At 41.3% G+C, this 16,091-nt stretch overlaps 1 protein-coding gene across 2 annotated transcripts in view; it reads left to right on the top strand.

Moving 5' to 3' along the window:
* itga9 (integrin, alpha 9) overlaps positions 1–16,091 on the top strand; it is a 421,660-nt gene that overhangs the window by 109,960 nt on the left and 295,609 nt on the right. For both annotated transcript variants that reach the window (XM_052022797.1, XM_052022798.1), the window contains 3 exons: positions 4,119–4,213; positions 8,396–8,486; positions 12,080–12,125. In XM_052022797.1, coding sequence (XP_051878757.1) covers positions 4,119–4,213; positions 8,396–8,486; positions 12,080–12,125 — 232 coding nt within the window. The remainder of the gene's footprint in view (positions 1–4,118; positions 4,214–8,395; positions 8,487–12,079; positions 12,126–16,091) is intronic.

Raw genomic sequence — 16,091 nt, 5'->3', positions numbered from 1 at the left:
ACTGCAAACAAAAGCAAATGAACTCCTTCATCCCAATCCTTTGTGTTTTCAAAGCAATAAATCTTCAGCATATTTTTGAGAGTAGAATGAAATCTCTCCAGAGCTCCCTGAGGTTCTGCGTGATATGCAGATGATGCAATCTGCTTTGCTCCCACCTCATGGACTAATTGCTGAAATAAACCTGACATAAAATTACTTCCCTGATCAGATTGGATTTCTTTCGGCAAACCAACCAAAGTAAAAAAAAATTTAAAAGAGCCTTTGACACAGTCTTGGCCTTAATATTTCTGAGTGGTATTGTCTCTGGAAATCTAGAACATGATGGTTAACAAATACTGATTCCCAGCTTTAGACTTTGGCAATGGGCCAACACAGTCCACAATCACCTTCGAAAATGGTTCACCAAAAGCAGGAATAGGCTTCAAAGGAGTCACAGGGGGACTTTGATTTGGTTTACCTACCATCTGACATGTGTGACAAGTTCAGCAAAACATCACCACATCCTTCGTAAACCAGGCCAATAGAATTGTTTCAAAATCTTTCTTACAGTTTTATTGACACCAAAATGACCACCTAAAGGCATACTATGAGCCAGGTTTAAAATCTCATTCCTATAAACTTTAGGAACCACAACCTGGTGAATAACTTTCCATTCCTCATTAGCAGGGACACGATGAGGTCACCATTTCCTCATTAACACTACATTTTTGACATAATATCCAATTGGCACTTTCTCAATCTCATCACATGAGAGTGCTTTTTCTCTCAATTCAGTCCTTAGTTTGCTCCACTATAAATTCTTTTCTGGACAGAGACAAATCTTTATATTCAGGCCCAATACAAGGATTTTGATCCTCCAGTGAAGACAGAAAAGTCTTGAACAAGTCATCATAATTTGCATCCTGTTTAGGGCTGTCACAGGGAGCAAAATCAGGCTGCACAGGATGGATAAACATCCGGATCGTTCTTGGACTCATCAACACTTGGTTTGGTGGTTAACTGTACCACAGGGAAAAGTTCTCCACTTGCAAGGTCATTCCCTAATAACAAAGAAACTCCTTCCACTGGTAAACTAGGTCGTATCCCTATTTCAACACGTCCTTCTACGAACTTTGACTTTAAAGTTACCTGGTGCAAAGATACAGACACAGTGTCACCTGTAATGCCTCACACTAGATTTACCTCACCAGTATCAGTTTCTTCACCAAAATTTAAAACACTGTCCAACAAGATAGATTGGGAAGCCCCAGTATCTGTAAGGATTTTCACTGGCACTTGGGGTGACCCAACATTCAGTGAAACAAAACCCTCTGATACATAAGAACGGAATTCCTCCCTAACCTCATCCAACTTTTCAGCCTTTACCTCTGGCAAGGACTGATCTTTAACAACATGTCCAAAACCCTTTTGATTTTCGGGTTTAACCACATGAAAACAAGCATTTGGCACGGGCTCCTTTTCTTTATTTTTCTTCAAGAGGGAACAATTAACTATTACATGACCAGGTTTCTTACAGTAATAACAAGTACGCTCAGCAGGTTTCTCCAGCACTGGCTTCTTTTCATCCTTTTCTTTTTGATTACTTCCCAATTTAATCTCTGGTTTACCTGGATTGTCCTTATAACTCTTTTGAAAGGTTTTAGTTTGTCCTCATTTGGATTTATGGGTTAAAACATACTCATCTGCCAACCTAGCAGTTTCTTGAAAAGTTGCCATCTCCTTTTCATTTCGATATGTTATTATTTCAACTGGGACACACTTTTTAAAGCCCTCCACTAACATCAATTCCCTCAATTTATCATAATCCCCATCTATATTTTTAGACGTGCACCATCGTTCAAAGCATATTCTCTTTCCATTGTCAATTTCCATGTACGTCTGATCTGCAGGCTTCTTCAGGTCTCTAAATTTCTGCCTGTAAGCTTCAGGTACTAGTTCATAAGCCTTCAGCACAGCTTGTTTTACCTTTTGTAAAGGTAAAGGCATTCCTCAACAGACAAAGCAGAATAAGCTAGTTGAGCCTTTTCTTTAATTACACTCTGTAACATAAGAGCCCATCTTTCCTTTGGCCACTTTGAACTCTTAGCAACTTTTTCAAATACTGACCAATCTGATCTTCCTCAAAAGGAGGGACTAATCGAACCTTCCTACTGGCTAAAAAACCATCATCAGAATCAGATTCCAAGCTCCTTCGCTTCATTTCTAACTCATGTTGCTCCTGTTTTTCCTTGTCTTCCCTATCAATCTCCATCTTCTGGACTGCTAACTCAGCCTCTACCTGCAACTTCTTTTGTTCCAACTCAAACTTCATTCGCACTTGTTGTTGTTCAGCCTCTATCTTTGCCAGCTGCACCTGGGCCTCAGAAATCGCTGGTTCACTCCCAGGAAACTGTTTTAACATCTCCTCCTCAAACACCTTCTTCTCCACATAATGGCCAGCTATCAGTCTCTGAATATCTGCCTTTCTCATAAACTGTGTTACTGCTTCAAGGTTCAGCTCTGCAGCAATTTTAACCAAATCAGGCTTCCTCATCCCCTGCAATCCCCCAGGGGTTGGCTTTTTCAAAAATGCCTCCATTGTTGCTGGTTTCCACACACACAAACCAATCAGGAAGAATTTTATCAGACCGACCACAATCAGTCGTCCAGTAAGACCCCAATTTGCTCAAACCCAGATCTCTCGTACCAGTCATGAGTTCGATTTCAGACCACCCTCGTCAATCTTGGGATTGATGCCGGACGAGCCCCCAATTTTGTTACGTACCAGCAACAAAAGAAACACACCGAGTTATGTATAGGTGTTAGAAACTATTTTATTAATAACTACTTATGATAATAAGAAAAGTAAAAAAAAATGTTAGATCTTAAACATTAACCCCAAAACTAAACTCGAAGTGTGTGTGTGTGGCAAATTCCCAAACTCCAAGTCCAGGAATAGTTCTCAAAGTTTAGTTCAGCAAGTCATAAGGTGAAACGTGAGCAAAGGCTTTTGCAAAACTGCCGTTGACTGAAGAGAAAATGTAGAGAGAGAATAGAGAGAAATTACAAAATCCAAATGTTCCACGATGGAACCCATACGACACCTCAGTCACTGATGATCTCCACTGTTTTGTTCCGAAGTATCTGCCACCCCGAAAGGCATTCGAGATGTGGCCGTCCACAGAAATACCTGTTTCCCTCTACAGGTTAACGACAAAGTGGACTCCACTGGATTACTCCAAAAATCTATATGTGGATTGTAGTGACAGACACAGTTATTGTTTTTCATCCATCGATACAGAGACCAGCAGGCAGTGTGTCTTTCTCTTTCTTTTCTGACTGAACCAAAACATCAGCATGTTGATATCTTCTGCTGTTATGGTAATGACGCCACACACACACACACACACACACACACACACACACACACACACACACACACACACACACACACTTCTGTACTATGTCTTAAAGGGACATTCACCAAATATCAACCTAATCCGTAACACCTGCATAACTGCTCTAAACACCCCCTGCCCCACTCCTCCCCAGGCAGAACAGACATAAAGTTCCCTTGGTCCTCCCCATCTAGCACATTATCCTTCGTAATTTATGCCAGCTCCAATGAGATCCCATCACTGGTTACATCTTCCCCTCTTTTCCTCTCCCCATCCCCTCATACTTTCACTGCAGCCGCAGGAGGTGTAAAACCTGTCCCTACACCTCTTCCCTCACCACCATTGAGACACCTTAAACAACCTTGCCAGGTTAGGCAGAGACTCACGTGCACCTCCTCCAACCTGGTCCATTACATTCGCTGCTCGTGATGTGGCCTCCCCTACATCAGCGAAACTAAGTGTAGACTAGGTAATCATTTTGTAGAACACCTGCGCTCCATCCACAGTGGCCATCTTGAGCTTCTGGTTGCACGTCATTTCAACTCTCTGTTCCCACACCCCCCTGTCTGTCTTCAGCCTTCTCCACTGCCAGGTTTAGGCCAAACGCAAACTAGAACAGTGTCTCAAATTCCGCCTGGGTAGCCAACAATCCAAGGATATGAATGTTGAATTTTCCATTTTCAGGTCACGCACACTCGTGTCCCTTTCCCATTCTCACCAGTCCGTCTTTTTCTTTTTCAGATGTTGCCATTGGAGCGCCGAATGAAAATGATTTTAGAGGAGCTGTCTACATTTATCATGGAGATACCAATGGAATAGTCTCCAAATATTCAATGGTATCTGTTTATTTACTTCACTAACTAATATCATTGCTACATCACAGTGCTAACTTATGTTGCTACCCTTGCAGGAAGATATTGTGACACAGCTTGTGACACTGCTGCCTCACAGCTTGACCTCTGGTGCTGTCTATGTGGAGTTGGCAGGTTCTTTCTGTGGCTGTGTATGTTTCTTCTGAATGCTTTAATTTCCTCCTATGTCCCAAAAATATTCAGATGGATAGGTTCATTTGTCACTGTAAATTGTCCCAAGTGTGTAGATGAGTGGGAGTTGATGGGAATGTAGGGAGAATAAAATCATAGGGTGAACAGGCATAGACTTTTTCCTAGGGAAGGGGAACTAAAACCTCGAGGGCATAGGTTTAAGGTGAGAGGTAAAAGATTTAAGAGGGACCTGAGGGGCAACTTCTTCATTCAGAGAGTGGTGCATATCTGGAATGAGCTGCCAGAGGAAGTGGTTGAGGCAAGTATAGTAACAACATTTAGGGGACATTTGGGCAAGTACATGGATAGGAGAGGTTTAGAGGGATTATGGGCCAAATGCGAGCAAATGGGGCTAGCTTGGTGGGTACCATGTTAGGCATGGATGAGTTGGGCTGAAGGGCCTGTTTCTGTGTTGTCTCTCTGTGACTCCGCGCAGTTTATATTTTCCTGTTTCTTTGTTCTGCTTTGGGCTGATTGGAGATGACATCACTTTAGTCCCCATTTCCAGGACTTCCCACAGGCTGTGCCGGTCTCTGTCAATATGGTACCCGCCCTTGTGGAAAGGAAAGTACCCTGTTGAATGCCTTTGGCCAAAGTGTGAACCTATGGTGTAACTTTGATGTGTGATCAAACAAAATACTTCAACTGATGTGCTGAAACATTTGTTGATGCAGAATGTGATCATTGAATACCGACTGTGATAAAATCTTTGCACGCGATTGAGCTATACACAGTACTTCAAGTTTCTTATATAAAATTGTACAATAACCTTCAAACTCTTACATCCTTCGTTACGAAGGCAAGCATCCTATTTGCCTTTTTCACCACTTAATCCACCTGCCATCTTCAGGGATCTTTGGAATTTACTCTGCTCCTCAATACTCCCTATCATTCACTGTATATGTCTTACCCTTATAAGTTGTCCCATAATGTATTACCTCACATTTATCAGGGTTAAATTCCATCTGCCTTTTCTCTGCCCATCTTACCAAAGGATCAATATTGTTTTCTAGCCCAGGACTACCCTCCTTTCTATCAACAACACCACCAATTTTCTTGACCTATTTGCTGACAATTAACAACATGATTTTCAATCTCCTCTGTTCTCTGGAGAACAATCCCAGCTTCTCCATTCTATCCATATAACTGAAGGTGAATCTCATCTCCCTTCTCTCGAAGTCCTTCATAGTTTCCTAAAGTGCAGGGCTGAGGACTGGTTACACTACTGAAGGTAGGGCTGGACTAGTGTCTTATTGTTTTAAACAGCTGCCTAGATCAACAAATGAGGCAGGTACACAGATCCAGAAGGTAACACTGGAGGAGTCTCAACCCTTGGATGTCATTAAAGTATGAGGTTCTTTGCAGCCTGTATTGATAAAAACAGAGACTGCAGGGTGGATGAACAAACTGATCACAGCATTCTGCAATGTGGTCCTTCAAGCTGAGGGGAGTGAAAGGCATATGTTGATAATAGGGAATGGCATAATTAGGGGAGTAGATGCTGTTCTCTGTAGCTGTGACCATGAGTCCCAAAGGCTGTGTTGTCTGCAATGACTGGGTTAAGAAGATCTCCTTAGGGATGGAGGTGAACTCAGAGTGGAGGGGAAAAGCTCCAGTTATTGTGGTTCATGTAAGAACTAGCAACCTGTATAGGACTAAGAAGAAGGTTCTGCTGAACAGTTCCGGCCCAAATTAAAAATCAAAACCACAAAGGCAATAATTTCTGTCTCATTCTCTGAGTCGTTGCAAATTGTCATAGGCTCAACAAAGTCAAAAAGTTGAATCAGAATCAAAAAAACTGGTGAATCAGAAAGGCTTAACAACTAGCGTGGCAGGATCTATTGGGGAAAGAGGGAGCTGTTCTATTGGGATGGGCTTCACTTGAATCCAATTGGGACCATTGCCCTGGTGAATCAGATAACCAGGACTGTAGAACGTGCTGTAACCTGAACAGTGTCAGGGGAGGGATGGGCCATTAAGGGGGGAAGTGGTTCAGATTCAGGGAAATTTAGGAAGTTTGAAGAGAAAGGACAAAGTAATAGTGCAGGTTAGCTAAAAAGACAATGTTAACCAGTGTGTGATGGGAAGGGAGAGAGTATCCAAACCTCCCCCTGGAACTGTTCAGTAAGGAGAAATGGTAAACAACAAAAAGAAAGGCTCTTTATCATGCAGAATTCATTAAAGACATAGGAACTGGTGGCACAAATAGAAATAAATGGATATGACTTCATAGCCGTTACAGAGATGTTTGAGAAGGTGACAAAGGCTACAAACTAAATATTCTGAGTGCTTGACATTTTGGAAGGGTGAGCAGAAAGTAAAAGGAGGTGGATAATCTCTGATAATAAATGATGTGATCGATATTGTAGTGAGGAATGATCCTGGCTCAGAAGAAGAGATAGAATCAGTTTGGGTGGAGATAAGAAATGACATGGGAAAGAAATCATTCGTGGGTATAGGCCTTACACTCACTAACAGTAGCTCCCTACAGGACAAAGTATAAAGGGGGCAGTAAGAAATGTATTGCAATAATGGTAAAATTTGTGGGGAGCTGATGAGCATGGGGGAGAATAAAATGGGTTAGGGTAGGGTTAGTGTAAATATGGGTGCTTAAAGGTTGGTGTGGACTCGGTAGACTGAAGGCTGGTTTCTGTGCTGTATCGGTCTATGACTAATCATAGGCAACCCTAATCTTCATATAGATTGAACAAATGAAAATGGCAAAGGTAACCTAGAGGATGAGTTCATAGAGCGTGTTTGATTGTAACTTATTACTTATTAGTCTAGGCTGGATAGCTGACCAGGTCATGCTGCAGGTAGGCATGCGTCTTCATTTTCTGTAGAAACTGGAATCGAGCATTCTTGAATAAACATCCTCACTCCTGACCTTTTGATGGAAGGAAGGCCCTAGCAGAGACAGCTGAAGATGGTTGGGCCTTGGCTGCATCATGATGAAGTCCAGAAAGAGCTGAAATGTCACTGTGGTCAGACAGACAACATTTCTGTCTGAGCTACTCAGAGACTGAGGTTGTCTCCTTGTTTGATTTAGTGACTTGCTGACAGTGCTTAGTGCATCATTGGTCAATACCTATCATTGTAGAAGTTGATGTTTGGAGCTTTTTGATAGGCTGAAGAATAGATAGGCTTAGACTTGAGTTGTAGGCTTAGAAATTCCATTCTGTAGTGCAATGTATATGTGCACTGTATATGATAGAATTTTACGAAAAACTTGAATGTTAAATGTGTTTGGGAGCTCAATGTGAAGATTTGTTCTGGGACCTTTGTGTGTGTATAACGCAAATTTCTTGTGCACATAAGAGGCCCATGAATAGTGAGTTTCACCCATCAGACTTGACTGGGAGGAGTTGAGGCCTGCTTTGACATTATTTGCCAGGGAATTCAAGCTATCCATTGTCTTCCAGTTGGCCACATGTGCATTTTTCTAGCTGTTGCTGTCCTTGAGGCTTCCTAACTGCCTCAGTGACTGACCCATGCCCTTTCTGCATACTCCCACCTCCTTGGAACCTTGGCCTGATTGCTTGGCCCACTTTAATGGTGGAATTGATGGAGTGGAGCCCTTTGTGCGCACGCATGCAACGTCTATTCTGTCATCCACAGAGCCAGGCCTCATGAGTGATAGATTTTCAAGGTGAGGGGAAAGCACAGAACCAGTCTGGGCCTCCCATTCAACAGTGATGTATCTTTTCAGTCACTCAACAATTTCTAGCTCATGATATCTAAAATTTTTGCATGGAGTATTGTGTGGATTTAGGTATCATGTGTCTTAAATGTCATTAGCTTCTGAAATGAGAACTTTGCATCCTTTCTTGCCCATCCACCCCCCCCCCCACCCCTCCAATAGACATACACCTGTCCCACAGCATGCTGCACCATGAACACACATGCAGGAGCCTCCTGTGACTTGTGATTGATCTTGTTGTCTTGCTAACATCTGTTATACCATCACTCTTCCAGAAGTTGTTGGCACAGAAGATTGATCCAGAATTGCGCATGTTTGGCCAATCCATATCGGGAGGAGTGGACATGGATGGAAATGCTTATAAAGGTACATGAGTAATGAAAGTCAAGTTTGAAAATAAAAGTAGAAAATGCTAGAAGTACTTAAGAGATCAGACAGCAACTGCGGAAAATGAAAACAGAATTAATGTTTCAAGTCAGAGACCCTTCATCAGAACTAGAAAAGTGAGAAAACAAGTTAGTTTGAAGTTGCAGAGAAGAAATGAGGAGGGATAAGTAGGTTGAAGCCAGTGTTGTTCAAATGATTCCAATGAAATGCAACTGTGAAAGCAAGTTTGATTAACTTTTAATGAAGACAAGAAGGAAAACAAAAACCAGTGCGAGTGAGCAGGGCGAAAGAGACTGACGGAAGGAAGTCCTGTAGGAGAAAGCAGAATTTCCTCTTTTCACGCAAAAACAACCTTGCCGTATTTCATATTTTATTTGGTATTGGTATTGGTTTATTATTGTCACTTGTACCGAGGTACAGTGAAAAACTTGTCTTGCATAGCGATTGTACAGGTCAATTCATTTCACAGTGCAGTTACATTGAGTTAGTACAGAGTGCATTGAGGTAGTACAGGTAAAAACAATAACAGTACAGAGTAAAGTGTCACAGCTAGAGAGAAAATGCAGTGCAATAAGGTGCAAGGTCACAACAAGGTGGATTGTGAGGTCAGAGTCCATCTAATTTTCCTTCTGATACATAAAAATGCCATTAAGCCAATTGAATCTATACTGGCTGTCAGAGAGCAATCCAATTCTCCTATTCGTTCCCCTGTAACTTACTTTCTTGCACAGACTCATTAATACCCCTTGATTCTATAGCCTTCCACCTACATTGGGTGCAATCTGCAGGAGCCCATTAACCTGACAACCAGCATATTTTTGGGACGCAGGTAGGAATTGGATCATCTGGGGAATCATCTACATGGAGAAACTGTGTAGACTAGTGACTGTTTTGTGGAACACCTGTGCTTCTTGACCATCTGATAGCATGTCATTTCAACTCTCCTTACCCCTTCCCACACTGGCCTGTTAGTCCTCAGCCTTCTCCATTGCTATAGTGAAGCCTAACACAAATTGGAAGAATGACATCTCATATTCCACTTGGTTCGCTTACAAGCCAATGGTATGAATATTGTATTTTCCACACGCATTCACTTGTCTACCTACATTTCTTCTTCCTTTTTCGCCTTTCCCATCCCTTCACCCTCTTCCACCCACCTTGTACTACTATATACTGGCAATCTTTCCTCTTCACTCTCAGTCCTGATGGTCTCAATCTGAAACATCGATAACACCTTTTGCCTCCACAGATGCTGCTGGATCCATTGAATTCTACCAGTGCTCTACTTTTTTATCTGCCACGTTGTTTATTTTGTACGTTTAAATAGAAGACTATAATTAAGTTACTGTGGTGAACTACTGGATATTTTATATGGCTATTTCATACAAAATATGGAAATGGGAGCTTGAGATGGCCATTGTACACACAGCACAGGTGTTCCACAAAATGGCCACTAGTTTACTATTAGAGTGACCTCCAATATTGGTATAATGCCCAAGCAATTTCTAAACCCCACTATTTGACAGATTATCAAGATAGCCCTTAAGCAATAGCATGAAAAATTCTCAAAAGTGTTTACAGTTTTAAGCAATTCATTGAGAGAAAAATATTGTGTAGTGTAGCGGTTAGCGTAACGCTATTACAGCACCAGCGAGCCGGGTTCAATTCCGGCCGCTGTCTGGAAGGAATTTGTACGTTCTCCCTATGGCTGCATGGGTTTGGTCTGGGTACTCTGGTTTCCTCCCACATTCCAAAAGACATACAGTGGCATGCAAAGGTTTGGGCACCCCTGGTCAAAATTTCTGTTACTGTGAATAGCTAAGCGAGTAAAAAGGTGACCTGATTTCCAAAAGGCATGAAGTTAAAGATGACACATTTCTTTAATATTTTAAGCAAGATTACTTTTTTATTTCCATCTTTTAGTTTCAAATAACAAAAAAGGAAAAGGGCCTGAAGCAAAAGTTTGGGCACCCTGCATGGTCAGTACTTAGTAACACCCCCTTTGGCAAGTATCACAGCTTGTAAACGCTTTCTGTAGCCAGCTAAGAGTCTTTCAATTCTTGTTGGGGGATTTTCGCCCATTCTTCCTTGCAAAAGGCTTCTAAGTTCTGTGAGATTCTTGGGCTGTCTTGCATGCACTGCTCTTTTGAGGTCCATCCACAGATTTTCGATGATGTTTAGGTTGGGAGACTATGAGGGCCATGGCAAAACCTTCAGCTTGTGCCTCTTGAGGTAGTTCACTGTGGATTTTGAGGTGTGTTTAGGATTGTTAGCCTGTTGTAGAATCCATCTTCTTTTAATCTTCATCTTTTTTACAGACCGTGTGATGTTTGCTCCAGAATTTGCTGGTATTTAATTGAATTCATTCTTCCCTCTACCAGTGAAATGTTCCCCATGCCACTGGCTGCAACAGAAGCCCAAAACATGATCGATCCACCCCCGTGCTTAACAGTTGGAGAGGTGTTCTTTTCATGAAATTTTGCACCCTTTTTTCTCCAAACTTTCCTGCGTCCTCACCACAAAATTCAGCGTCAGAAGTTTGCAAAGGAACATCTAAACAAGCCTGATGCATTTTGGAAACAAGTCCTGTGAGCTGATGAAGTTAAAATAGAACTTTTTGGCTGCGATGAGCAAAGGTATGTTTGGAGAAAAAAGGGTGCAGAATTTCATGAAAAGAAACACCTCTCCAACTGTTAAGCATGGGGTGGATCGATCATGCTTTGTGCTTGTGTTGTAGCTGGTGGCATGGGGAACATTTCACTGGTAGAGGGAAGAATGAATTCAATTAAATACCAGCAAATTCTGGAAGCAAACATCACACCGTCAGTAAAAAAAAAGATGAAGATGAAAAGAGGATGTCTTCTACAACAGGATAACGATCCTAAACACACCTCAAAATCCACAATGGACTACCTCAAGAGGCACAAGCTGAAGGTTTTGCCATGGCCCTCACAGTCCCATGACCTAAAAATTATTGAAAATCTGTGGATAAACCTCAAAAGAGCAGTGCATGCAAGACGGCCCAAGAATCTCACAGAACTAGAAGCCTTTCGCAAGGAAGAATGGGCGAAAGTCCCCCAAACAAGAATTGAAAGACTCTTAGCTGGCTACAGAAAGTGTTTACAAGCTGTGATACTTGCCAAAGGGAGTGATACTAAGTACTGACCATGCATGGTGCCCAAACTTTTACTTTGGGCCCTTTTCCTTTTTTGTTATTTTGAAACTGTAAAAGATGGAAATAAAAAAGTAATCTTGCTTAAAATATTAAAGAAATGTGTCATCTTTAACTTCATGCCTTTTGGAAATCAGGTCATCTTTTATTCACTTAGCTATTCACAGTAACATAAATTTTGACCAGGGGTGCCCAAACTTTTGCATGCCACTATATGGGTTAGGAAGTTGTGGACATGCTATGTTGGCGCTGGAAGCGTGGCGGCACTTGCGGGCTGCCCCAAAAACACTCTACGCTAAAGACGTATTTCACTGTGTGTTTTGATGTACATGTGACTAATAAAGATATCTTATATACAAAATGATTTGGGGAATTATCAGATTATCTCCTTTTATTCCAGATGTAACCATTGGTGCCTTCATGTCAGACAGTGTGGTTCTGCTGAGGTAAGAATTATTTGTTTCTTTCAGTACTTCAAAGCTTTTTTGAATTGCTACTGTATTGAATTGCTGCTGTTTATTGTTCTATTTCAAAATCAGCTTTTTATTAAAAGGAAAATAGTAACGTTGCTGATAATCTGAAACAAAATTGAGTAATGCTGGAAATATACAGTAGGCCCATCCTCCTCCCAAACAGAAGAATCTAAGCTTTTCCCATGAAAGGTCACGGTCAAGACATTCTTTGTTTTTGTTGCCAATTTTCAGGCATCAGCTGTGTATTTCAAACATTTTCTCCCATTAAATATTTCTCTTAGAGCGATTTTCTGTGCATAGTATACTGAATTTACATACATTAATCAGTAACTTAACTGTATGATTTACATATGAATTAGGAGCAGGAGCTGACCACTTGGCCCCTTAAGCCTGCTCAGCCAGTAACTGGCCGATGTGATTTGTTGTACGTGTGCTGTCTTCTCTCGCTCTCGCTCTCTCCTCTCCCTCCACATCAATATGACAATAAATTTGGGAGATCAGAGTCACATGTTGAAATTTTTTATTTTGTGTTTCATACTCTTCATAGAATTATGACAATAAATGGTTTATTGTAAAGATTTATTGTAAGTTTTCAAAGACTATTAACATTTCCGTTTTGAACCTAGCAAAATAGATTGATAGAACCCAACTACTGATCAAAAGCTCCAAAATATAAATCTGTCTCCTGTTACAAATCCTTTTGACATCTAAAACATCTCTGTCTTAAGGAGACCAATCCTATCTGCTCCAGACTCTTCAAGTTACTGAAGTTCTTCACCTTGATAATATTTTCATATATTTCCTCTGTGTTCTCTCCAAGATTTCAATATCCGTTCGCATGCAGAGTACACAGAAAGGGACACAGTACTTCAATGACAATGGCATCAATTCCATTTGCTCACTTTGTCTGTATTTATAAAGTTAGAGATTTTTGCAAACACTTTTTAATCAACATTGTGAATTGACCTGGCATCTTTAAAAATAATTGTATGCAAATCAGCTCATTCTTTCTTCCATTCTCTATAAATCTATGGATATTTTGTTTGCATTGCCTTTCCTCAAATGCTTCACTTTACATTCCATTTCATTTGCCATGTGCTTGACCACTTCACCACCCTGACTGAGCTTTAAAAGTCTGCTACCTTTTTCATTGTTAATTATTTTTACTGAGTTTCAAGTTATTCAAAAACTTTGAAATTATGGTACCTGTACCAGATCCAAATCATAAATACCTACCAAAAAGAGCAGTGGCTCTCATACTGAATCCTGAGGGAGACCTCCATATGCTTCCCCTGTCTGAAAAGTGACTGTCATCATGATTTTCTGTCTATTATATAATTTTGTGCCTATGCTGCAACACACCCTAATCCCACAAGCCCTAATTTTGCTAATGTTTACTATGTGAAAAATTATCCCCTTTTAGGGACAAATACAAGGTTGTTGTCTGCAAAAAACTCATCACCTCCAACTGCCTTAAAAAGTTTAGGAGAACCCCTCTGGCCTTTTGATAGGCTCATCGAGATAATGGCTGATCTTCTACCTCAGGAGCTTAGATGGGACAGAACTTTTGAGTATGTCCAGGAGAGCTTTTTGAGACAAATGTGGATAGTCCGACGAGAAGCGGGGCAGTACTCAATCTTAGGAAATGAAACTGTGCAGATGGTGGAAACCACAGAACCATAGAACAATACGGCACAGTACAGGCCCTTCGGCCCACCATGTTGTGCTGCCCTTCAAACCACACCTAATACTATCCAACCCCCTCCTCCCACATATCCCTCTAACTTAAATTCCTCCATATGCTTATCTAACAATCTCTTGAACCTGTCCAATGTATCAGCCTCCACCACCACCCCAGGCAGCACATTCCATGCACCAACCACTCTCTGGGTGAAAAACCTCCCTCTGACATCACCCTTGAACTTCCCACCCAATACCTTATACCCATATCCTCTTGTTTTGAGCACTGGCGCCCTGGGAAAGAGGCGCTGGCTGTCCGCTCTATCTATTCTTCTCAATATCTTGTATACCTCTATCATGTCTCCCCTCATCCTCCTCCTCTCCAATGAGAACAGCCCTAGCACCTTCAGTCTCTCCTCATAATGCATAGTCTCTAATCCAGGCAGCATCCTGGTAAATCTCCTCTGCACCCTTTCCAACGCCTCCACATCCTTCCTATAATAAGGCAACCAGAACTGGACACAGTACTCTAAGTGTGGCCTAACCAGTTTTGTAAAGCTGCATCATCACTTCGCAGCTTTTAAGCTCGATCCCCCGACTTATGAAAGCTAACATCCCATAAGCTTTCTTAACTACCGTATCCACCTGCGAGGCAACTTTCAGTGATCTGTGGATATGAACCCCCCAGATCCCTCTGCTCCTCTACACTGCCCAGAATCCTGCCATTTACCTTGTACTCCGCCTTGGAGTTTGTCCTTCCAAAGTGTACCACGTCACACAAATGTTGGTGCGGGAACACTTTGGGAACAGTGATCATAATTCTGTAAGTCTCAAGGTAGTTACTGAACAGGATGTTGTCAAATTAATTTCCTAAATTGATGGGAGGCTGATTTCAATGGCGCAAGAGAGGACCTGGAAAAAGTAGATTTGGAGCAGGTGTTTGCAGATATAACAACATCTGACAGATGAGGCTCTTTTAAAAGAGAGTTACTTAGAGTTCAGGGCCAGCATGTTCGGGTAAGTATGAAAGGCAAAGATGGTATGATTCGGGAAGCTTGGATGACAAAGGATATTGAAGGTTTGATCAGGACAAAAAAGGAAGCATATGAGAGTATATTGTACAAGTGGAAGTACATAGTCAGCAAAATTACAAATATGACATTTGTTTTGGCTAAATCATTGATAAGTTTATGAACAGCTGGGGCCCAAGCCCCAATGCATATGGTACCCCACTAGTGGCAATCTGCTAGTCTGAGAAGGATCCATTTTATTCCCACTCTGCTTTCTGTCTGTCAATCAATTCTCAGTGCATGCCTGTATATTGCCCGTACTTCCATGTTTCTATTCCTATCACTACCATATCTAAGAAGGATTGGAAAAGCTGATTAGAACCTTTGGTAACTCATCCTTTCTCACAGCAGCATAGGATGCATGCCATCAGGACTGAAGAACTCATTGCCAGCTGGGCTGGTTGTAACACTGTCAATCAGGGCTTCCAAAAGGGAATTTAATGGGTACATGAGGGAAAATAATTTGAGTGGCTGGGGAGAAAACCCAGGTGAATGGGACCGATTGATTGGATTGCATGGATTCGATGGGCCAAAGAGCAGCTCCTGAGAAGCTGTGAGTCTGTGGTTCTAGTTTTGCACATTGGGAAGTTCTTCAATACCACCATTTCATTTTTATCCTCTGCTTTTTTCTCTTCTACCTCCTTCATTCTGACATTGGCAGCACTCCCTTCTTGACAAGTATAAAGTACTCATTTGGAAGCTTGAACATTGCCCTGACTCCAGAAGAATATTGATTCTCCCCATTCTCTGATTATGATTTTACTATTAATACACTTGTTATCTTCTAATTTCCTTTTCCTTCGTATTTTACTTAGAATTCCTGTGCACTTCAGCTTGGTTTTCTGCTGTATCTTCAACCTAACAGTCATCATGAGCCATCTATCTCTATTTTATTTTAATCTTTATATCTTTATCCTGTAAAGGAACTCAGACCTTGGATACTCTTCCTTTCCCTTTCATGGTAATGTACCATATTGTCTCTGCTGTGGTCTTCTCATTGCTCATTCAGTTTTAATCTTTAATTAGGATAATCTTTAATTCCAATCTACCGGTGCCAGCCAATTTGAGTACTTTTATGTTTGTTGTTCAAAATAAATCATGCTAACTTTTACTTTAGTTAAAGCAGTATTGTAATATTAAACACACCCCCTGATGAATCAGCAGATTTGTCTATATTGAATAAGTAATG

The sequence above is a fragment of the Pristis pectinata genome, chromosome 9 (genome assembly GCF_009764475.1).
Source record: "Pristis pectinata isolate sPriPec2 chromosome 9, sPriPec2.1.pri, whole genome shotgun sequence".
NCBI lineage: Eukaryota > Metazoa > Chordata > Chondrichthyes > Rhinopristiformes > Pristidae > Pristis > Pristis pectinata.
Note: the sequence above shows the minus strand (reverse complement) of the source record. Positions and strands in the feature narration are given on the sequence as shown.